Source organism: Miniopterus natalensis, chromosome 15 (genome assembly GCF_054644295.1).
Source record: "Miniopterus natalensis isolate mMinNat1 chromosome 15, mMinNat1.hap1, whole genome shotgun sequence".
Classification (NCBI taxonomy): Eukaryota; Metazoa; Chordata; class Mammalia; order Chiroptera; family Miniopteridae; genus Miniopterus; species Miniopterus natalensis.
In genome coordinates this window covers 48,218,986-48,242,681 of record NC_142095.1, presented here as the reverse complement: position 1 = coordinate 48,242,681, position 23,696 = coordinate 48,218,986, and the positions used below count along the sequence as shown (strand labels likewise).

The 23,696-nt window shown below is 43.7% G+C and overlaps 1 protein-coding gene across 1 annotated transcript in view; it reads left to right on the top strand.

Moving 5' to 3' along the window:
• The window catches only part of SUCLG2 (succinate-CoA ligase GDP-forming subunit beta), a 235,023-nt gene that overhangs the window by 134,389 nt on the left and 76,938 nt on the right, over nucleotides 1-23,696 (top strand). Inside the window, exons 7-9 of the mRNA XM_087824543.1 lie at nucleotides 3,437-3,533; nucleotides 12,160-12,321; nucleotides 14,727-14,869. Of these exons, the coding sequence (XP_087680669.1) occupies nucleotides 3,437-3,533; nucleotides 12,160-12,321; nucleotides 14,727-14,869 (402 nt within the window). The remainder of the gene's footprint in view (nucleotides 1-3,436; nucleotides 3,534-12,159; nucleotides 12,322-14,726; nucleotides 14,870-23,696) is intronic.

Below are 23,696 nucleotides of genomic sequence, written 5' to 3'. Positions count from 1 at the left end.
TTTATGCTAAGCGAGACAAGCCAGAGAAAGACAGGCGCCATAGGATTTCACTTACATGTGGAATCTAATGAACAAAATACATACAAAACACAAACAGACTCGTAGATACAGAGAACAAATGGTCTGACAGCTATTATGGGGAACGGGAGTTGGGGGCTGGGTGTAAAAGGTGAAGGGATTAAGCGATTAAGCAAAGGGAAAAAACCACCTCATAAGCACAGACAGCACTATGGTGATTATCAGAGGGACGGGGTGGGGGAGGTAGAGGAGGGGAAGGGGATAAATGGTGACAGGAGACGACTTGGGTGGTGAACACAGCACGATATTCAGATGATGTTTAAAGAATCGTATATCTGAAACCTATATAATTTTATTAACTGATGTTACCCCCAATAAATTCAACAAAATAAAAACCGCAAAAACAAGAAATTAGCCAGTCACAAAAAGACAGTTAGGGGTGATTCCATTTACCTGTGGTATCTGGATAGTGAAACCCCTAACGACAGAAAGTGGGTGGTCGTCAGGCTCTGGGAGAGCGGAGAGTGGGGAGTTATGATGTCCCAGGTATGGAGTTTCAGTTTTGCCGGATGAAAAGTTCTGGAGTTTGGTTGCACAAAAATGTAAATATACTTGACACTGCTGAACTGGACACTTAAAAATGGTTGAGGTCGTGAATTTTATGGTATGTGTCTTTAAAAAAGAAAGTTTTAGAGTAGTTGGGATAAAATCTTACATAGTTATACAGCCAAAAGTTATGCCTGTTATGGGTTCTCCTGATTATCAGTCACTGCTGCAAGCAGTGTTTATGCGGTGCTGACCCTGTGCCGAGGCTGCGTAGGTAGGGTGGGTGTTACGGCGTCAGGATGGACAGCATGCGTCTCTCACAAAGCCCACATTGCAAGCATGTCGATGACAGAAAACCCTTAAAAGGACAAAAAGTATTCAACAGTGTGTTACTTAGCAGCTATGCACTGTAACTCAAATAAAACCTGTTTGGATTTTTTAAAAGTAAACATTAAATAAAGGAAAATTTAAAGAGTATTTGGGAAAATAACGAGAGGATTATTTTAACACTCAAAGCGGGAACAGCCTGTTTACAGTCTGACACAGTCAGAAGCTAGAAAAGAAGAGCTCGACATTATCATCAGATTTCCATGTGGCAGAAGAAACAAAATCATGGCCAAAAGATCAAGGAGAAGAGTATTGGCAATTGATAATCGATAAATGAGCTAAATTCCTTCCTGTAAAAGTACCTTCCTGTAATTTAATAAGAAAAAGACTAACATCTCAACAGAAAAAATGGGCAGAATTCACAGAAAAGGAAACACAAATGTCTCTTAAGCTTGTAGAATAATTCTCAGATTCACTCCTTAACAAGAGTGATTTACATCAGCACCACCCATGAAGGACGCATTCTCACCTGGCACACGGCGGGCGTCAGAGAGCTGACGGCTGTGGTTAGAACACTGTGGTTAGTGGCAGCCGTTACCGAGAACAGTTTATGATCATCTTTTATTATTAAAATGCACACATCCGTCTTTGTTCCAACCCCCAGAAGTTGTCCTACAGGTGTTTAGTCACATGTATGACATACATGCAAAGATAGGTAGGGCAGCGTTGGAAGGAATGTCAAGCTGGGAAGCACAGTGGCTTATTGAAGGGCCAGGGCAAGGAGCCCTGGTGCATCCCCCCAGTAAGATAGCACGCAGCCATTTCAAAGAGTAAAGGAGGCCTGTAGTGTTGCTGGTGAAGGCTCTTTAAAACCTGTTGAGTAAAGACAAGGCACAGACCCAGACTGGGTAATTTTTAAGAGTGAGTGAAGCATGTACGTGTGTGCATGTGCCTGGAATACCTCCGTGTGGCACCGGCTGGCGAGGCGGCTGCTGCAGGAGCTGAGCTGGGAGCTGCGTGGCCAGGGAGTTGGGGGAAGGCTCGGAGGAGACCTTGGGGTGCCTTGGGAATTGTGTGTCATGTATGTATTATCTTGCCCCCCCAAAAAAATTAATATTAAAAAAAGTTCAGTCTTAGTATGCATGTTTATGTCCCCTTTGTTTCAAATTAGGCTTTGAGGAAGTTTAGAAATACACATAAATCAGGTGAATCGTGTCTCTGGTCTTCGGTTTACCGGAGCAGAGACCACTCAGTGTTGACCCCAGCGGGCTTTCTCCTGTGGCGTTAGCTGCGCAGATACAGATGTTGTAAGAGCTGAGACGCTTCAGGGTGACGGCGGCAGCGCACGGCCCAGGGGCAGCAGGCAGTTGCCGCTGCCTGCGTGCTCGGGGACAGGGTGAGGCGGCAGTGCTGGCGGGCACTGGGCACAGAGGCCAGAGCCTGGCGGGCCTGCGGTGGGACCCGGAGCCAGAGCAGGAGATGCTGCCCGAGCCGGAGAGGGAGGCATGCCCAGCTTCGCCCCACCCCCCGGCCCCCGCGGCCACTTCCCGTTGGCGGAGCCGAGCCCAGGAGCCTTGGGAACTCGCCGACAAGGGTCAGGTCCCCGATGTGCAGAGACGGGAAACAGCCAGATACGCCTCTGAGGACGTGACGCAGGGCTGGAGCAAATGCCTAAGAAAGCAGCAGAGGGAAAGCCACTGCTCGGAAATAAGACCGAGCCAAGACGGGGCTGGGGCCGCCCCTGGGCCGTGGTCACAGTCTCGCTGGGTGGTGCCCTCGGCTGTGCACACGAGGTGGGAGCGCTCCAGGGCGGTGTCACGCCTCATGCGTGATGCTGTCCCTGAGCCCCCTTCCCGCGGGGCCGGCGTGCTGGGACGCAGGCAGTTCATAAATCTTGGTGGAAAACAATGAGGGAGGGAGGGAACTTTAAGCTGAGTGAGCAAAATGAAGTCGGGGCACAGCTCGGGGGAGGGGTGCTCGCCTCTGGCCAGTGCCTTCGGGACACAGTTTTCAGTTTGCACCGCGAGGCTCATCCCCTGCTCTGCTAGGATTTTTACCTTTCTTTCTTGCAACACTTTCCATTAGACTCTCAGTAATTGTTGTTTCACAGATTATAGGTTTGGATTGATGAATATAATAACTATCTTATTCCACATAATTAGGAAAGCCTAGTCATTACTCTCAAAATCATGTTTACCTTTTACTTGAATGGAGCTTGTTTGTATTAATGATTGTAGCTCATCCTGTGGCACAGCTCAGCTAATAGGGACGTGATAATTTGCAGAAAGATTAACCGCATTTTTAGGCCATACTGAAAATTTTTGTGTTCTTGATAATGATCTTTTCTGTTGTCTGAAGGCAAGTTGAGCAATTCCTTCTAATGATAGCTGTGGAAATTAAAATAGTATGCTTTTCTGTTTTTCCCTTTAGAAAACCTAACTGAAAATAAAGACATCGCATGTACTTTTTAAGGTTTCATTAATCCAGCAGAATAAATGTTCTTTTACTGCTTTGGTGTAATTTCATTGCACTTTATCGCATTTAGGCTGCAGATGAAATTAAGAAGCTATATAACCTTTTCCTGAAAATTGATGCTACTCAGGTGGAAGTGAACCCCTTTGGTGAAACTCCAGAAGGACAAGGTAAACAATAAATAAACAAGAGAACACAAATGTAATTATCTATGCAAACTATAAATTAAGTTGTACAAAAGACTGTAGCAGCAGCTTTGCACTAATTTCTTTCAGTAATTTAATTTTTACCATAGTTTCAAATGCTCCCATGATGCAGTCGAACATTTCAGCACTTGAGTTTGTTCGTAGCCAAATGCCAAGCCTCAGAGGAAGCTGCTTGTTTTATTTCGAAGCACCTGTCCTCCAGCACCCCCCAGTTTTTTGAGGCCCATCACTTTGGTAAAGATTCTGATGGAAGCAGGAGCCATTGCACTTGGTTGTGATGAATGGACCTACTTCTGTGACTGAAGCTTCATAGTTCCCCTAAATCTGTGTAAATTCACCTGGTGTCCCCTGCTGGGCTTACATTATCTGGTGACGCCCCTGATATCCTGCCATCCAGCCTTTCGCCTTGATTATGAGCTTCTGCTTCAGGTGGCAGAAGGAGGCATTTTTGTGGGGAAGGTTTTCTTATCCATCAGGTTCTTGTGGAGTATAAGAACTGTTTCATATCTCAGCACCCACCACCGCTGCACTTTGTCCTGCATACAGAAAGTATTCAACAAGTTCTTATTAATTCAACAGCCAAAGCTCGAGTATGTGCATGTGATTGGGGTGGGGTGGGACAGTAGGTGGATAGGATAGTGACACCAGAAAGTATGAACCTTGTCTTTTTTAGTACATTTCACCCCCAAAGTCTTGCATGTTGTGGACAGTCAGTATATAGGTATTTGCCATTGGATTGGTAAATGAGGTTATATGCAATACAGCCAAGTTGTGGACCAAAGTGGGCAGGGCTGTGTGTGTGTGTGTGTGTGTGTGTGTGTGTGTGTGTGTTCATGCTTTAATTCAGAGCTGTGTGTTGCAGGTACAGTTCTATCTGAACAAAAGGACAAAGGAGACAAAAGTGAATGCCCCTTCCCATCCTCCCCTTCCTAGACCCCCCCCGAATTCTGTGGTGGGTGAATATAAGAGTGCTCCGTGACATGTTTGCCCTGTGCCCTAGGTCAGAGAGGGGGCCATGAGGTCACTGGGCAGAGGCCCCCAGTAGGCCTTTGCCCCCCTCCACACCCCTCCAGGGCACTGTCAGACCCCACTGAGCGAGGGTGATCTGGAAGGGTGCTAGTGTTTCACGGAGGGGCCTGGGCTCAGATTCGGGATTTGCCATGTCCTGGCTGCAGATTTCAGCCAGGTCTCATGGTTGTCTTCGTTCTTAATCCAGAAGGGCGGCTGTTAAAATGAGGTGACCTGCATTGTGTAAACATCCAGTGTCAGACACACAGCATGCCAGTTCCTGACAGTCATAAAATGTAGTTCCTCTTCTCAGGTACCGCAGTAGTCCAGGAAGGATACAGATAGATTTTTATCTTTTTGTCTATTTTTTCCTTTTTTGTTTTTGTTTTTAAACATTTCAAATTAGGATAGGCAAAGAGCTCATATTAAGGAAGTCATTGAAAATAATATAATTAGTGGTGTACACAGGTGACCACCAGATAAAAGTCTGTGGTAGGTCATTTATAAACATTCTATCTTATTCATAAATCATTTTCAAATTCCACTTGGCTGCGAAATCATCAGTATAACATAGACGGTAAGGAAAGGGGGGGAAAGACTCTCGAACTCCTACATCAGGCACTATGATAACTCTCACTTATATTCTTTTTTATTACTTGCAGCAACCCTGCAAAGTTAGGAGTGCTATCCCCATTTTATGGAAGATTGAAAAATTCATGTGACTCCCCATGAGCAGTTAGTTACTGTAGCTGGGATTCGAACTCACGCCCCTCTCAGTGCAGTGTGTGTGTTGATTTTAATATGCCGTACTGAGAGTGACTTGCTTTCTTTTCTTTTTCCCTCTTAAACTATCTATTAATTTGTTTTCATCTGGCTGATCTAGAAGTAGTCCCAGTTTGGGACTGTTAGTCAGAATGCACGCTGTATTGAGTGGCTGATAATTAAGTCCAAGAAATGAAAGAGAAGGGAGTTCAATATCGGTTCTTAAAGGTCATATATTGCTTTTCAAACTGGTATGCACAAGCAACCTGGTTATTTTATATTTTTTAAAAATGGAAATTCAGCCATGGAGTGAGATAAAAATTAGGCTGTAGGACTGTTTTCATTCAAGCCTTTGGGAAGTTGTCAGTCGCAGATTGTGGTCTGGCCGCAGGACCGGGGTGTACGAACCTTTTCCTACAGCGTATTTGTAAAACCTTGTGAATTCTGAAGGTTTCTTTTTAATTATTAAGAGAAAGAAAAATTCTTTAGCTTTTTTGAAGGACTCATCATAAAATACATTTCATGTTTACAGTTCATTAAAACATAAGTCTTATGTGATATTTTTAAGAGCAAAATTATCTTTAGCTATTAATTTGTTCATTGTACCATAAAAGTTCAGCTATTGAATTTAATCACAATTAAATGAGTGTGTTGGTTTATAACCCTAATGAGCAGTAGTCAAATTAAACCCAATTAGGAAACGGTGATTAATGACCAAATGTACAAATCGATCTTCATCATTGTCACAGCCCCCTGAAGCCGTCCTTTATTTAGGAGCTGTAAAAGCAATCATTTATATCATAGCAATATTGATAATCTTAATATTTAATTTTTTCATTTAGATCAGTAATAGCAGAACATAGAACCTTTCACATTTAAACTTTGATTTAATAATTACTCTTTTAATTTAGGAGTTCAAGGAGCTAGACATCATACCAAACATTTTTACTTTAATCTTATGCATAATAAAGGCTCTTTGTAAGAGCATTTCTTCAGTCCTGCCATTGCTCACTGAGGAACACTTTTTAAAAATCCAGGTGCTTGGTCACACATTTGCAGATGATGCCGGGTTGAGTGAGAGCAATGGCCTTGATAACATCTGTACTGCGGGGTCACCCAGGGGCCTCTTTGAGGTCAAGAAAGAACAGCAGCCTGGGAACGATTTTTTGCAGCGTGACTTACAGCCTGATTCAAAGACTAGAAGTTGGCTCTACTAACTGTAATGTAGTTTAGTGACTGTCAGTCAGGATTATAATGGTTGTTAGAGATAGAAACCTCCATCTGCCTGGTTTCTGTGGAACAGCCCCCGAGGGTTGGTACTGTGGGACTCTGGCCCCCCGGCCCTGCTTGCCCCTTACTGCGGCTCGGGAGCCGGGCTGCTGGAGGGCAGTGGAGGTGGCTCCAGGTCTCACCAGCTCCTCCAGCAGCCGTAGCAACCTTTCAGGTGACTCTGCTTGCTCCGCCGTGGGTCATAGGTCCGTGCCCAGACCAGTCACCGCTCACGTGGTCTCGGAGAAAGGCCACTGCTTCTTGGAAAAAGGACCCTGAGCCCAGCCCTGCACCAGGAGGACCTGGCTGCTTAAGTGAAAGTGCTGCTCCTTAGTCAGGAAGCTTAACTGTTTCCTTGTTTGCCCAGCTGCAGTGCCAGAACCCATTCATTAAATGGTGGCCACGTTAGAAGCAGGGTGTTCTGTGTTATTATCTATCTAGTCACCCATCCGTTCATTTCCTTACTCTGCAGGCCCCTGGGACTTTACCTCCCACCTCCTTTCTTCCCACTTTCAGCCAGATCTGCCTGGGCACAGACTCCTTTCTTTGGTGTCTTTAAAATAATGTTTCTCAATGGGGAAGGTGGGCATTTGGTCCCCTAGGGGACGTTTGGCAATGTCTAAAGACATTTTTTAATTGCAATATAATTGACAAACATTATATTAGTTTCAGGTATACCACAGGACGATCTGATGTGGTCACCACAGTGAGTCTAGTTAACGTCCATTTTTGTTTGTCACATATTGGGGTGCAGGCTGCTGCTTGTTTCTAGTGGGTAGAGGCCAGGGATGTCGCCAAACGTCCAGTATTGCAAGGCACAGCCCCTCCCAACCAAAACCGATCGCACCCACAGTGTCAGGGCCCCCAGGTTAAGAATTCCTGCTCTGGGGCATCTTTGTCCTTGGAGCACAACTCCATTCATCATGCTAAAGGAATGAACCTGGTTAAAACAATGACTATCTGGCCAAGATAACATGAGAATTAAAGCTGGGCGAATGTTAACTGGAACATTAAATCCCTGTCTTGCTTCAGATTAATTTCCCTAAATAACAGCCCTGTTGCTTTATGTGAGCAAGTGCCCATGTTGTCGGTGGGTGTTTCTGCTTCTGTCTTTATACACAAGACTTCTATTTTCAAGAACATTTTTAGTTCTGTACCTACTCCAAACCCCCTCCCTCCTCGTATCTATTTTCTCCTTTCACACCAACTAAAAAAAAAGTTCTAAAAAGTATACAACTCTTGGAACATCAATCTTTAATGGAAAGTGGGACCAATTTGAAAGCACCAGCATTTTGAGGCCACTTTGACAGGGCACCTTTCAATAGCACCTCATGGTGATTTATCACAAATCAGGTGCAGGGCGTTGCTTGAAGACAGAGTATTTTCCAAACTAATTATGACAGTCTTATTTCCTGCTGTGGTTATGTTTCCTTTATGCACGAGTCTCCCCCTCTGAAATGTATTTTTCTTTTGTTTAATTCCATCGCACATTCTCCTGCTAAAACGCCAGGGTCAGAGGCCGCTAACTGCCAGTCATGTTCTTCGTGGAGGATGTTGAATTAGCAGCTCACAGAATCTTAACACCACTGAACAAAACAGCAAAACACCCTGTGAATATAAGTGCCACTGTTTTCTTTGATATTTGTTGAGAAGAAAAATTCATTTGTATACTCTATCAAGCATGTAACAATGTGCTTTTGATGGTGAAAGTTGTTTTATAAATATTAATAGGTGTGTTTTTTCACCCACTTTGTACACAGAATGGCCTTTGTTCAAGTTGAATTTTCTAGAGAATTGAGATTTTATTATTGTGACATTGAAAAGCTTAATGTCTGAGCCAAGCTGAGCACCTCCAAAAACACATTCTACCATAGTTTGTTGTTCTATTAAATGAAAAAGCTAAGGTTTGAGCAAGCAAGTTTATTTGGTTGCCCTGCTGTTGACATAGACATTAACCCATTTTTAACACACCTAGACACGTACTTGAAGGGGTCTTACAGGGGGAAATAAACATGTAAGAGTTAATCAGTATTCAGGGATTAATTTACTTTTGTGCTAGCTGCAGTTTTGTTTATTTTGTTAACACATTTTTATTTTCAAGCTAGTAGGATACACTTTTCTAAGTATCTCCTTCACCGTAGCAAATATTATACCCGATGTTCCTATGTCTGTTGATAAAGCAAGGTACAAATGTGACGAGAACTGTGATCGATTGAGCAGGGATAGCTAGCCTGCAGGGATGGCCAGCCTGCGGGGATGGCCAGCCTGCGGGGATGGCCAGCCTGTGGGGATGGCCAGTCTGTTTCTGTAAAGTGCTGGACAGTCTCTTTTGCAGCTACTCATCTCAGCGGTGGGACTCTTGGGGCAGTAGTGATAGAGAGATGTAAACGAACTGAATGGCTGCATCCCAGTAAAACCCTGTTTACAGCAACAGGCAGTGAGCTCACCTGGGGAACCCACTGAGCCACCCCGACTTCCCTTCTCACTGGGGCTGTTACGTACCAATCTGTAGCCACCTCGGCCTTCGGCAGAGGTGTGTGACTTGAGGGTCAGCAGAGGCATCTCCTTCACCCTCACCCTTTAGGGGAACATTTCCTTCCCTGTCAATTACCAAGCCTGAAATTCTAGCCACTAATATCCTTCCTGTGGGAAAATTCTTAGGAGTTAGGAAAGGTAATCTAAAACTGAGCTGCCACCCCCAAATCCTAAATCTTTTTGGAGATTTAGGGGAAGAAGGTACATAGCCTCTCTTAGGCACATATTTGTCTTCTGAAAATGACATTTTATTGAAAACCGCAGGTAACCTGTATAGGTGTAAACTCCCATAGGCACGAGTTTAGATTTATTCCAAACAGAAGGCTGGGATTGTAAATACAGGCCATTTTGAGCAAGAGGAGGAGAGGAGAACCCTCCAGCCTGGGAAGCTCTGAGTGTCAGGAAGCTCTGTGCCAGGAGACGGGGTGGCGGGGATGAGAGTGACCAGTGTGTGCCAGCCGCGTGTGAGGCTGAGTGCTTTGCGAGCCTCCCCTCTTCCCAGCAACACTGTGCGGTAGAAAACACCCTGCTCCCCATTTTATAAACAAGGCCACAGGCCGTAAGAGTGGTGTTGGCTACCTGCCTAGGAAGTGCCGGAATTATAATTCATACAACAGGTGTTTTTGATGCCAGAGGTCACTAAACTCTGAAGTTCAATATTATAAACAAGTAGAAAAGCAGGAAAGCACTTTGCCTCTTAGGGACTGATTTGAAAATATTACACAGTCTGACAAATACGCACCTGAGAGAGTCCATGCACCTTCTTACTTCCCAACCCTTAAAAGATTTAGGCTTTGAGGGTGGCAGCTCAGTTTTGGATTACCTTTCTTAACTCCTAAGTCCCCTTGCTTCCTAGGCGTCCAACTCCCCGAAGCACTTGGACACACGCATTGACCTAAGTGTGTCATTGAGTTTTCTCTGCAGAGGGGGCAGTGAGCAAGGAGCCGCTGTGGATACACCTCACCCCACATGTGTGGTACCTGCAGACCCATCTTTATTCCTCCCTGTAGGTACCCTTTTTATCCCAGTCACCATCTTCAAGCTCAGGTTAAACTCGAGGGCCTCCCTCGGCGGCCTCCGCCTGGCATAGACATCATGCCATAGAAGCATCTGGGAAACCTGCGCCCACAGATGGTTAGCTGGGCCGCTCATCCAAGTCCCTTAAGTAGGCTGTCGCATGGAGCCTGTAAGTCCAGTCTTTGTAAGGGGCAAAGATCAGCCTGGACTTACTATGATTTACTGGCTTATTGATCTGGACCAAGAATTCTTTTATTTGAAGCTCCTCACCTGGAAGTCAATTTGCTTGCCTTTACCCATCCATTTCAAAGGTGTCAGTTACCAGGAGTCTTGCCAATGAGTAATGGAGGAGCCGTAGTTACTAATAAATTAATTTAAATGTATTTATAAACCCAGTGGACAACCAAGAGTGAAGTTGCTTTCCTATTGATGATTACACCGGTCATTAACTGCTGAGAAAATGCCATTGTAGCAAACAGAGAGAGGACTGGCTAGCTCCTTTGATAATTATAGGGTTCCATCATTAAGATTTCAGGATTCGGGGAAGGGGCTGCTCATTTGCTCCATGTACCCACAGTGTGTGGGTAAATGGTTGGACGTTTTGTGGCAAGACTGCTGACTCAGGCAGACATTAAGTCCCACATAGGATCTCTCTTGTCAGTCAGTGCTACTTGAAGTAATTTATGGTTTGGACTTTTATTTCTCGAGTGTTCTTAGATGTTAATATGCTACATCTGCACAGATCTGTGTCAGTGTTTGATTATGGTGTAGAGAGAACATTGGGAAAACGTAGGGTTTTTAACCCCAGGACGTCATAGTGGAACAATATTTTCTTTCCATAGGAAGCAATTAGGATTCACAGACTATAATCCTTGCTTTTGATTGAAGTATGCCAAGGTGGTTGTTTCCCGTTTAAGAGTTAGATGCTAGTCTGCAGTGCTGGAGAGTAGTAAGGTCTCTAAATTCCTGGTCCAGGATCCCTGCCTGTCTGCATCCCAGGTACAGGAGAGAAAGGTTTTAGTGGAATGGCGTCACAGACAGCCCTAACCCCAACCCCACCCCCTGCACTCGCCCCCGATCGTACTACAGAAGATCTCTTGTAAATCAAGGGCGGGCTCTGCCGTCCATCCTCCCACCGAGTGAGTCTCGCTGTGTCCAGGGCCCTTGCCACCGAGAGAGCTAAGACGCTTAACCACCGGGCGTGGAGGCGGCGTTGCTGACAGTGCCTGGCAGCCTTCCGTGGTGTCTGACCAGTCTTGGTCTCCTAGTGTTTTACAGCTCGAATCAAAAGAGTCACCTCCTGTCCTGCACATGTCAAGACGATGGTACTCACATTAGCCGACCCCAAAGCAAGCACATCAGCAGCCTAGGGATTACTTCCAGTTTCTAAATAAGAAAACTGAGGCCCAGAGAGGAAGCAGGTTATTTCTTTTTAATCAAGGCTGCAGTTAGTTAAGGATCGAATACAAAGGATTGATTCTGATCCAGTGCTTTTTCCACTGCGTCTTTCAGAAATATGGGCGAGGATACCGATGAAATAAGTTTCCCTTTGCATCACCAGAAGACAGATAAAGGAGAACGGCAGGATTCAGTGTCATTGTCTAGCCTCTCTTTGCATAGAGGGGAAGGTGGTGATCAGTGGTTCATTACTAAAAATATAGTACAAACAGCTAATCAAAGCTGCATGTAGCTGGCAGTCTTAGCTTTTAATGAGTGATAGCAACTTACATTGTTGTTTATTGAACAAAGATGAACGATACAAATTACTCTGCTTCGTTAGAATGTAAGTCCCTTGAGAACAGGGACCATTTCGTATTCATCTCCGTAGCTCTGAAGTTTAAATTCCGGTCATGAAAGCCACACAGCTTCTCCTGTCTATATTATGGGCGGGGAGGGGGCGACAATATCTTACTTTTTTTCTCCTGTGTCTACCAGCCTTGATAATTTTATATGTAGATCCTGAAAAGCTATTCATGTAGGTTCCTTTTTTTTTTTTTAGTTGTCTGTTTTGATGCCAAGATAAACTTTGATGACAACGCAGAATTCCGACAGAAAGACATATTTGCAATGGACGACAAATCAGAAAACGAGCCCATTGAGAATGAAGCTGCCAGATATGATCTAAAATACATAGGAATGGATGGGAACATAGCCTGCTTCGGTGAGAATTCAGTTACAGCAAAGGAATGGTTTGTGGATTTGTGCAGAACTTAGGAACTCCTGATCTCTGAAATTTTATTTCCTAATAGCCAGTAAACATAAGAGATTTTTGTACTCAAAAGTCTTAGGAAACAATTCAGAGTTTCTTCCCAAAGTTGCTTTTGGTCAGTGGTCACTGATTTAAAGCCGGGTTTCAATGCTGGCACCGTTGACATTTCGGGTAGGATGGCTCCTTGCTGTGGCCTGTCCTGTACACTGTCAGGTATTCAGCAGTATCCCGGGCCTTTGGGTGCCAGTAGCACCCTCCACTTGTGACAACCAAAGTGTCTCCAAACACTGCGGAATGTCTCCTGATGGGCGAAACCACCCCCTGGAGAACCTCTGTTCTAAAGCATCACAGTTAACCTTCGCTTAGTAAAAAGCGGACCTTGGCTGCTCCCAGCAGGACTGACATGTGGGAACTGTTCTGAAATTTGGGTTCAGATAAAACTACTTCCTCAGAGGAGGTAGAAGAAAACATGCAGTTTAATCATTACGCTCAAATTTCATCTTCTCTGATAAGCAAACAAAAAAACGTTTAATCCATTGTGCCAACTTATGAACAAGGCAGTTGATTTAATCATGCTCGTCTGCATTTGTGAAAACGGCGTGTTCAGGTGAGGTGAGAACAGGTCTGTAGAAGCAGCACAACTTTTGTTACCGTCCACAGCAGGTAGTCCTGAGATTCATACCCTTCTGTGTTACAGTGCAACCAATTTATTGCATCCGAAGCTAAGGTCTTAATCTTAATGGAATCAAAATAAAAAAGATCTGTAGCTCATTAAACCAACAGTATCATCATATTCAGCACTGAACGGCCTCACCCAGGAGTTTGCTGTTCAGTACAGTAGAAAATGACATCCAGTTTCAAGTGGCGTCAAGAGCTCTTGCTTGGTGTTGGAGCAATAACTAACATACCCCATTACGCCCATCCTTCTCATCTCCATAAGCTACCGTGATCTCGTTTTGTAGGCATTTAGAAAGGAGAAGGAAATGCTGTGTTTAGAACAAATTAAATACAGATTATTTGCAGCCTCTGTAGGAGTGCACATGGGGTGACTAAGGTAGCCCACCACGTTCCGGCTGCTTTCAGACCCTAGATAAACCGGTTTTATTTTAGTTGACCCATAATTAATTAAATTAGTCACAGTTCAGTTGTCTGGGGAATTCAAGGGTCAGAAAAAAGTGAAGGGTACTTTATCTTGAGAGTTTCTGCTGAGTTCAGGAGATTTTTTTTTTTCTTTCTAACCTGAGGAAAATAATTTTGTATAATTAAGCATAAGAAACAAAAGGACTACAATTGATCAATAAAACATAATTCTGGAAAATTCCTGTCTTAAAACTCTTTACTTGGCTTTTAAAGAAAAGCTCCTGAGATGCTAGCACGTTTTGGTTCTAGTTTTAATGGTCAGGTTGCTAGTGAACATTTCTATATTGTTTTGAAAAAGGAGCAGGGGGATAGAAATGCTGCTTCGCGTTATCATCTGTCCATCTGTCCTCCGACTTTATCCAGGGCGCGTGTAGCCACGGGCGGCTGCACTCAGGGCGATGGTGCGTGGAGCCCTGTTGCAGTCGGGAGGCCTGTGGCTCAACCCCAGAGGGCTGCGCATTCTAACGACCCAGTTCTCAGCAAACAAAAAATTAAAAAGAATTCCATTTTTTACTCAAGTCTCTTAAAGGATATTAAAAAGAAGTAGCCCTGGCCAGTGTGGCTAAGTGGTTAGAGCACCAGTCTGCACACTGAAGGGTCGTGGGTTTGATTCCCTGTCAGGGGCACATACCTGGGTTGCACGTTCAGCCTCCAGCCCCAGTCAGGGCTCATGCGGGAAGCAGTTAGTCCAAGTGTCTCTCTCTCTCTCTCTCTGTCTCTCTCTCCCTCTCCTCCCCTCCCACCCTTCCTCTCTCTCTAAAAATCAATGGAAAAAATATCCTTGGGTGAGAACAGCAACAACAGCAAGTGTAGTTCATAGGCCCTAGTTACTTTTCATACCTTTTTTCCCTCTTTTCCGATTCTCTTGAGAGCTAAACTTTCCAGAACCTAAAACTCCCTCCTCTGTTACTAACTAGCCCAAATTGATAATTTACTTAGACTCTTCCCTTCTTTCCAGTTCCCAGGTTGATTTAACTTCTCGGTAAGTCCGTCTCCCATTCCCAGGCCGCCTTTGGTTATTTTTTGTATGCTTGTCTTCTGATTCCTTTCCCTAAAAATCTCTGTGCTTATCCGGTTGAAAAGAATTCCAAACAGGGCGGGCAGAAATTGGCCCGTCATGAAAGGGTTCTCTTTTGCAATTAAGTGGAGGAAAAAGTTCGCGGGCCATTTCATTTTGCTAAGTTTACCCCGTCTGGCGTTCCGTTTGCATTTTACAGTGAATGGCGCGGGACTCGCCATGGCTACCTGCGATGCCCTTTTCCTGCATGGTGGGAAGCCAGCCAACTTCTTGGATCTCGGTGGTGGCGTCAAGGAAACTCAAGTATATCACGCCTTCAAACTGCTCACAGCCGATCCTAAGGTAACCTCTCTTTCCTGGAGGGTGCATAATGTTCTGATTTCTCACATCAAGAGCAACCTTGTTCCTGCTGCTAGGGGTAAGTCAACACATGGACTGTGCAGCCCCAGATGCAAATCCTGCTGTAATGTCATTGGAATACCCGAAGTTTAACTCATTTGGTGCAAATGTCTTATAAGTGCCCCAGGATTCTATTTCAGAGGCTGTGCTTTAAAAGTTCGGGAGGGGGCAGGAAATAAAACAGGTGTAGTGCACCAAACAGCGAGGCATGGGTTGGCATGCCAGTGGGCAGTTTACAATGAAGCATTGGCCCTACACTTACAGGACTTAGAGAAGGGTAGGTCTTGGATTCCTTTCATAAAGATGCTGAAGGGAGTATCATGTGATTGAGACAGAAGAAAATTATAATTAAATTACAATTACCATATGTCTCTGGAAAATGATGACCTTCCCGCCTGCATGCTTTTTACTTTTCATCTCTGACAGTTACGTGTGTTACAGTTTGTAATACATGCTCTAGGCAGCAAATAATGTTGCTTTATGTGGATCTTTTCTTAACTAGAATGTAGCTGTCACACCCGTGCTAGGTGCACAGTAGGTACTCAGTAAACGTCTAATCAGTCTAAATCCCGGCATGTCTTATTTCCATTGACGGCACTCAGTTGTCCCTGATAACAAGGTTTAGGTGGATATTTATTATGTGGAAAAGACTAACATTTTTTAGTGTGTCATCTAATACTCTTAACAGTTCTGTGGGGTAGTATATATGCCACAATCATCTGGTTTTAAACTTTATTTGAGAGACATTATTTTGATGCTGTTAGAGTATCTAATATATTCTTTTGGTTCTTGAGATATATGAAGACCCAAGAAATCTGAACCTACCACTAAGAAAATCATGAATGGAAACAATACCAGATTTTTTCAAAGGAATGTGGTCTGAACTTAATGTGGAAACTTTTCATTAATAAGTATAATGGCCGTTGCCTTTTTGGGTTCACATGTATAAAAGTTTCTTACATGAGTAGCGTAGTATGCTTGTCTGTTTTCAGTGTGACTTGGGTACTTGGCAACTTTGTTTTTGCTGAGACTTTTCCTTCTGGCTCACAAAGTCCATGGTGAGGTGTCATCAGCTGCTCATCTTTAGTTCTCCAGGGCCGTCCGGGAGTCGCACGTCCCTGGGGTCCAGTCCCAGCCATGAAGGGAGTGTGGGGCTGACTTTTCCGTTTACATAAGCACCTTGTTTTCGTTAAGTAGGAACATTACCAGTGGCTCCCTAGTTATTAATTCATTTATCCCTTCTTGCTATTCCTTTCTAAGGGAAGAATCATTTTCCTCCCACTGATTTTCAAACCAGTTGAAATCTGTAAATACCGTGGACATAACACACAGCTCTTCAAGCTGCTCTGGCCACGGAGGGCCCAGAGGACAGGCACTTTAATAACAGGCTGAACTTCAGTGTCTGCGGAAGCGCGGTGTTGAGAACCATTGAGAACCAACAAGGGACTAAATCTGCCAGGATGATCATTGCATTTTTTAAAAAAATGTCTTTTCTTAGTAGCTGGTCCTGAATTTTAATTTTGTAAAAATATTAGGAGGGGATGAAAAACCACTTGCAGAGCCATTTTTTTAAAACTATCTCTTCACAAATTCTGACTTTACCTTATAGAGTATTTTCAAGCGCTTGCAGTGTTTAAACTTGTTTGAGATTGGCCGTCATCTTAGGTGGAGAAAGGTATGAGGGAGTTATTTTTCTCATGCTATATCAGGAAAATGAATGCCGACCTCATCTCACAGAACATTTTCCAAAAATTGAAATCTCAAAGCCAGTTAAAAGCATAGGAATGTAATGGGTATTTTCAACCCTGGCATCGTTCCACAGATTTCAGAGAACAGAGGCTAAAAAACAGTGCCCATGAATTGATTTGCTTTTGCAGGGAAACTGCTCGTAGTCTGGCAGCAGCTGTTTCAAGCTGAGCCCTATCCCTGCCCAGAAGTAGGTTCCCAAGAGCCTGAACCTAATTATTTCAAAGATATTGATTTTCTTGTTAGATAGAAGGATTAGTCTAGTTGAATGCACTGAAACTCAAAATTACAAAAGGCCTGTTGTTCAACTTAAATCAGCTAATACTAACAACTACTTGTTTGCCATATGTATGAGCTAATACTATTGATCAGGCAATAAACATCATCATTGAAAAAAAATATGATGGATTGACATATATTCCCACCCATAGAGCCAGGACTCAGGTTTCTTTTGCTTGACTATTAGCCCAGGTGTTGATTTTCGTTGGGACCTAACACAGGTGCCTCGATAACTAGTGTTTCTTATTGTGTGTAATACGTATGAAATGGAGTTCCTCTGCCAAACTGTTCACAGCAAGAGTCTTCAAGGTAGCTCACTTACTAAATTAGATTCACATGAAGTGTATTTTCATATACTTATAATTCTCTTATTTTCCAGCTGGGCTGGAGATGAAAGAAAGGGAATGGGGTTTGTTCTGCTGGTGGTAGAATAGATCTTATCTTACCTTCCTCATTCATAACTTAGAATTCCATACACTAGCATTCTTAATCATAGAGTAAAAATAACATAAAACAAGTAGTGTAAGAGTTTTGTGGTAATCTGTAAAGAATTTGAGCACATTTAGGGAAAAACTAGAAGGAATGTTATCCTTAGGTTTCTGTTTTCCTAAATTATGCTTTCACTTTTATTTATAATTTTAAACTTAGAATTCCAAAGGTGTAGAAAATGAGTTGCAACAACATCTGGAGGATGTAAAACATTTTGCATAAATGAATACAATGAAAAGACAGTTGACCTGAATCTCAATAGTAACCCCAAGTCTGGCCAGCATTAAGCAGATCTGTTGCCCCCTGGAGGCCTGATTTTGCAGAGCATGGTATGTTATTGGCATTCGTGAAGTCACCTACCTCATTTGGCTTGACTGGGCTGCCTGGTTTAGATCCAACTTGGAGTTGTTTTTTTCAAGCTCTTTGAGTGTCCAGGATGAAGTGCTGCAGGAGCAACAAAGGCTGTTCAAGAATGAAGGGTTCTTGTGGGCCCCTGACTGCCTGGGTTCCAGTCCTGTCTTACCCCTCACTGGCTGAGACCTTGGGCCTGCTATTTCACTTCTCTGTGCCTTGATTTCCTCATTTATACAATGGAGATAATCACAGTACTTATTACTCCAGAGGGTTGTTGTATTACATGAATTGAGATAAACGCAAATTTCCTATTTAGACGGGTGATAATTTCATATGATAGTACCATTTAAAAGTTGTAATGAACTTTTATTAAAGTATAACCTACGTGTAGAACAGTATAACGATCATTTTAATATGTAGCTTAATGAATTATCGCAAAGTAAACATACCCATGTGTCCTGTCCTCCAGATCAAGAAACAGAATATGAACAGTGTTATGGACTGAATGTTTGTGTCTCCGCAAGTTCATATGTTGGAATCCCAGCCCCTAGTGTGATGGTTTGAGGAGGTGGGGCCTTTGGGAGGTAATTAGATCGTGAAGGTAGAGTCCTCATGAGTGACATTAGTGCCTCTTATAAAAGAGACCCCAAGAACTCTCTGGCCACTTCCACGATATGAGGACACAGCTAGAAGAAGGTCGTCTGTGTGTAGGACGTGGGCCTCACCAGACACTGAGTCCCTTGGTGCCTTGATCTTGACCTTCCCAGCCTCCAGAATTGTGAGAAATAGTTGTTTGTTGTTTAAACACCCAGTCGATGGTAGTTTTATATAGGAGCCTGAACTGTCTCAGACCACCTCCGTCCAGAAGCCCCGTGTGCTCCCCAGCTCCCATACTCCTATCCAGCTTTCTCCCCAAAGTAACCACTGTCCTAACTGCTAATGTTGTAGATGAATTGTGCCTAGTTTTGAGCTTCGCATACATGGAACCGTGTAGCCTGCCCTCTGTGCATGCCACTTTCACTTAGCTTTTACGTGTGGGATCCGTCACTTTGTGGTGCACGGGCCACTCGTTCTTATTGCCGCGTAGTATTCTGTTTATTGTCTGACTCCACCAGTCGTGCAGTGTTTGTCCCCTCGATGGACATTCCTGTTGCTCTCAGCGTCGACTCTTGTGAGTAATGTTGCTGTGAACATCCGCGTGTCCTTTGGTACACTTCTGGGGATACACACTTGGAACTGACACGTCCGGGGGATAGGGTGTGTGTACGTTCAGCTCGAGTCGATGCTGCCACACAGACCCCAGGCGTACCCACTGCACGCAGCGGGCCAGTGATTCCGGGGGCTCCCCGCCGCCGGCAGGTGAGCCCGTCGGCCTTTTCAGTTTGACCCACCCGTTCTGGTAGGTGTGTGGTTGTGGCTTATTTTGGTTTCCATGCCTTTCCCTCATGACTAATGAGCTTCAGCACCGTTTCATATATTTACTAGCTATTTGGGTAGCTCTCTAAACTTCTGTCACCTCTCTGATATCTCTGAAGGAGATATGAAAATAATACCCCAAAGCATTGTTTTAAGGATCAGCTGAGATGATATATGTGCACGTACTTGGCAAAGGTTCCTAAAGCACAGTGAGAACTCTAGTTTGCGTTGTACGTTTTGAATGTTCAGTTCCGTGTTCATCTCTAGCTCTCGGGTTTAGAATTATTGTCACAGCAGGAGTAATGCTCTTCCGCAGCATTGCCACCATCGTACTGCGTGTGCTGCTTTGAAATTGCTGAAATGTGTAAACATTCAGTAGCTTACAGTCCTTCTCTGCTCAGACAAGCAAGAAAACGCAGTTTAATGAAGGGAGGACTCAATTCATGTTTAAAAGAAACACGAAATATCATTTGGTGGAAACTTGAGAAGAGGCCAGCTCTGCGCCGTGTGCTTCAGAGTCCTCAGACCTTGAGGCCGGAGAAGTAAAAGCACACGGCATCCCTTCAGTGTCGGGTTTGTGCAGGTGCCCTAACTCATGATAAACGTTCTGGGTTTAACATGCCGAATGCCACACATATTGTTAATTATCAGACATTCGGAGTGTATTTAAGTACAAAACACAGTGTCCTCTTTCTTTCTTATATACATGCTTATATCAGAGATATTTGCTAACCTATCTTATCTGCAAGGGAATATTTATTTGGGGAGTAATAGAATTCCTGAGGGATTTATTTTCAAATATAATGCTTTGTACAACATGAGCATTATTTCTGAAACAACTGCCCTGAATCCCTGTTTTTACAGGCCTGTTTGAAAATAAATTTTACTTTCATGCAGAGCTGAAAAGATTAAAAGTCCAGGCAGCCATTCTTTTGGTGACAGTCTGCCTTACAGTCCAGGCTGGGAGAGTAGACCTGACCTGAGCCCATGAGCATGGAGCTGCACTTGGGCATCGCCTGCACTTGTCTGAGCAGCACCTGCGTAGCTCGCGGCGGGAGCCCCCTGCCCGGCTCCTCTCTCCTCCTTTCTCTGCAGCGGTTTTCCTGCCGCCATCAATTCATAAAATGGTGATTTTGCAGTTTCTGTCCTCATGTCCCGTTGATCCAAATTTCCTAGAGAGTCTGTCTCTCCTTGCCCAACTTGCCCTCCTTCCGTTCTACCTGCCAGTACTTCCGAGTCAGCGCTGGGCCTGGCGGAGGCCTGTGGCTGGGCATCTTATGCACAGCCAGTGTGCCTGGCAGCTACCTCATTTTCCAGCATTCCTAACGCAGCACTCGCAGTGTTTTCATGCTCCTCACTGACATATGTCATAGGTAAATCAGAAATAAGGTTTCTGTTGTTTGTTCTGCTTCTCAAAATTCAAATTTTAACATGCTTTATTTTGTTTCATGGTGATTTAAAGAATTTAAGAGACTTCGGGATATTTTAGTAAATTTTGTTATTAGTCCCAACATGCTCAGTAATTGATTATGAATTCTGCATGGAAGCCTTTTTAAACTATTAAAGAGACATGGACCACTAACACCCTGTCTGCTGGAAATCAGTATAGTTATTAGAAGAGTTATTGTTTGTTTTTTTTCTCCTAATATAACTGCAGCGAGAGAGAAAAGCTTAAATTCAGCTTTGAGCCGCAAATGTCTCTGCTTTTCCTTGCAGCGGTGAGCCATGGGCCGTGGTCTGGGGGCTGAGCCCCAGTGGACTCAGCGTTTCAGATCCTGAATCCTCTCCGCTCTCGCTCTGCACTGCCCCCCGCCCACTGCCAGGAACCTGGAATTAGGAATGACTGTCGTTTGAAGCAAGGAACATGTCCACCTGGGCGTATCCAAGAAATGGTCTTGGCTCAGAGTGGTTTGCTAAATGGTTTTTTGTCTTTGCTTTAGGGCATTTTATTGTACAGAATCTCTTTTCCCCTAATTATTAAATTAAGGGAGCATAAAATAGAAAATAATAAAATTAAATCTAATTACACATGCACCCACTTTTAAAATGAATAGAGTCTACTATTTTGACGAAACTAGTACCAACATAGCCATGAGTCTGGAGCCTGCTCTCCCAGGCTATGTGCCTTCTTCCTGCCCCGTGGGTTCCCTGCGCCTTCGGAGGCTGACGAGCTCCCGCCGCGTGGACGTGCAGGTGCACTGACCAGTGCTCTGTCCTGGGTGGAGTGTGTTCAGCTTAAAATGCTGCTGCTGTGAGGCGTCCTGTCCTATAACTTCACTTACCGATTCGAAGCAAGATGAATGTGTGATTTGAAGTGACCTGTTCCTCTAGGTAGCAATAAGATCCTCAGTTATTTCCAAGGAATGTTTCTCGAAGTATTGAAGGAATTTTATTGTAACCTAATGTGCATTTTTTCGACCAGTATTAGTACCGTTGACCCTTGTTATTGGCCGTTCCCTATTTGCAGGTGTGCCTATGTGCTACGGTTTACTAGTAACCCCCAAACCAGTCCTGGCCTTGCTTTCTGGGCCGCCTGCCCTGCGGAGGTGCTGAGAGCTGTGCCCGCTGCGTCAGGCCAGGCTGCGCTCTTTTCTCAGCAACCACGCTGTGGGCCTGTGTCATTGGCTGTCTGTAGCACCACGTCTGTATCTCTTTCGGGGTGTGGCCCCATGAACTGTGCCTCACAGAGAAAGTACCGAAGCTCCTGTCAGGCGCGACTCAGTGCTGCTGGCCGCAAGCTCCATGCTAATAAATCAACAATGTGTATTAAATAAAATGACCTTAAGTAGAAACACACATCAAAAAGGGTTATGCATTGATCGACTGACAAACATGTTGTGACCAGAGGCTCCCAGGAACCTAACCTTGTACTTCCCCTTGGTGCAATGGTTCGGTGTTCACTAATTCATTGTTTGTGGCCACTTTAATAGAACATAACTACTCCAGATAATGAGAGGTCCCAGAATAATGTTTTAGATGGTCATGGGCAGCTCTGGAGATTATATGATAAAAACACTTCATTTTATCTTTCAAAGAATGGACAGTCAGGAACTTGTAGCCTGAAAGTAAAGTAAGAAACCTCTTCATGATTTGCATTTACAGCTTTCCTTTAAATGGAAATATTTTGAATAGAAGAACTTCAGAAGGTGTCAGTAGTGGCTTCTTAGACTTACTGCCTTTTATACTTATGGGTTAAGTGAATAAACCTTGAGAAGATTTTAATTTAGCTTTTATTTTTCAGTTAAGAATGGTTTTGTTACACATTTAGAGCTCTTCACTTTATGCTTCTTGAAAGATTTCTTTACATTTAAAAAACTGATTATTTTTTACTTTTATGAATTTGTGTTTCCTACTAAAAGCATGAGATTTAAAAAGAAAGTGCTCGTAACTTTCTTCCTGTAACACAGCCACTGTTAGAATTTCGTTAAATTTCCTCCTAGGATTATGTACACACGCCCTGTTTTTTGACAGCTTTTTTAAAAAAATTCAGTGTTACATGATAAACATCTTCCCCTGCTGTTAGCTGGTTTCCCTGAGCATCAGTTTATTAGCGGTATTAATAATGGGCAGTGTTTTAAAGGCCTCTTGTTATTTAGAAAGTTATTTAAAGAAACAGTATTTAAAATCTCTCTCAACAACTGAGTGAACTTTGTAAATCAGATTTGCTAAAGCAGGAAACAATACAGTAGAATTAGACAAATGCAGTAGTAACCAGTATGAAAAGCTTTGTGGTATGAAACAAACTTTCATGTGTTTACTAACTGGATGGACTGCTAATCTGAGTTTATTTTAATTATCTCAGGATTAACGGTGAGTTGTTTATTAATATCTGGTGAAGTGATTCTTCACTGCCTGGACTTTGAAGTACCTGAGAATCCCAGAGGGGGCCTCATGTTAATGTCCCTTCCTGACTGCTCAGTTCAGCATCTTTCTGATACATTCAGTTCAGTGAGGAGAGGGAGTCAAGATCGAGAATTGTTAGAGGTAGGAAAGTCAACTCACCGTTACTTTCCCACACTCCTCCTTGCCAGGAGTCTTCAGATGAATTATTTTACTAAAGAACTTCCTAGGAATCCATTGGTTTCCTGGTGTATTGTCTGTCTTTGTAAAGGAGCGAGCCGCGCCAGGCATACTTCTGAAATAGGTGTCTTTAATCTTATAACCCTTAACAGATGCTTCCTTGGTGACAGTTTGTCCCCATTTCCCTTTATATGTGACATTTATGATTTACGTTCCTCACCATTTAAGTCTCCTTTATTCATTTATTTCTCTTTTAAGTTCTGTAAAACTACCTTGAAGTTTCTTTGTTTTCCCCTCCCACTTACAGTTGCTTTTTCAGCAAACTTCGCTTCTGCTCCAAGTTCTGTAAAAATACCTAGAGGTGTAGGCATTCTGAGTTGTTTCGCAGCCATGGTTGGTTTCGTTCAGCTCTTAGGTGCTTCATTTCTTCTAGCCACTCTAATGGTCAGGAGACATAGTAGGTTCT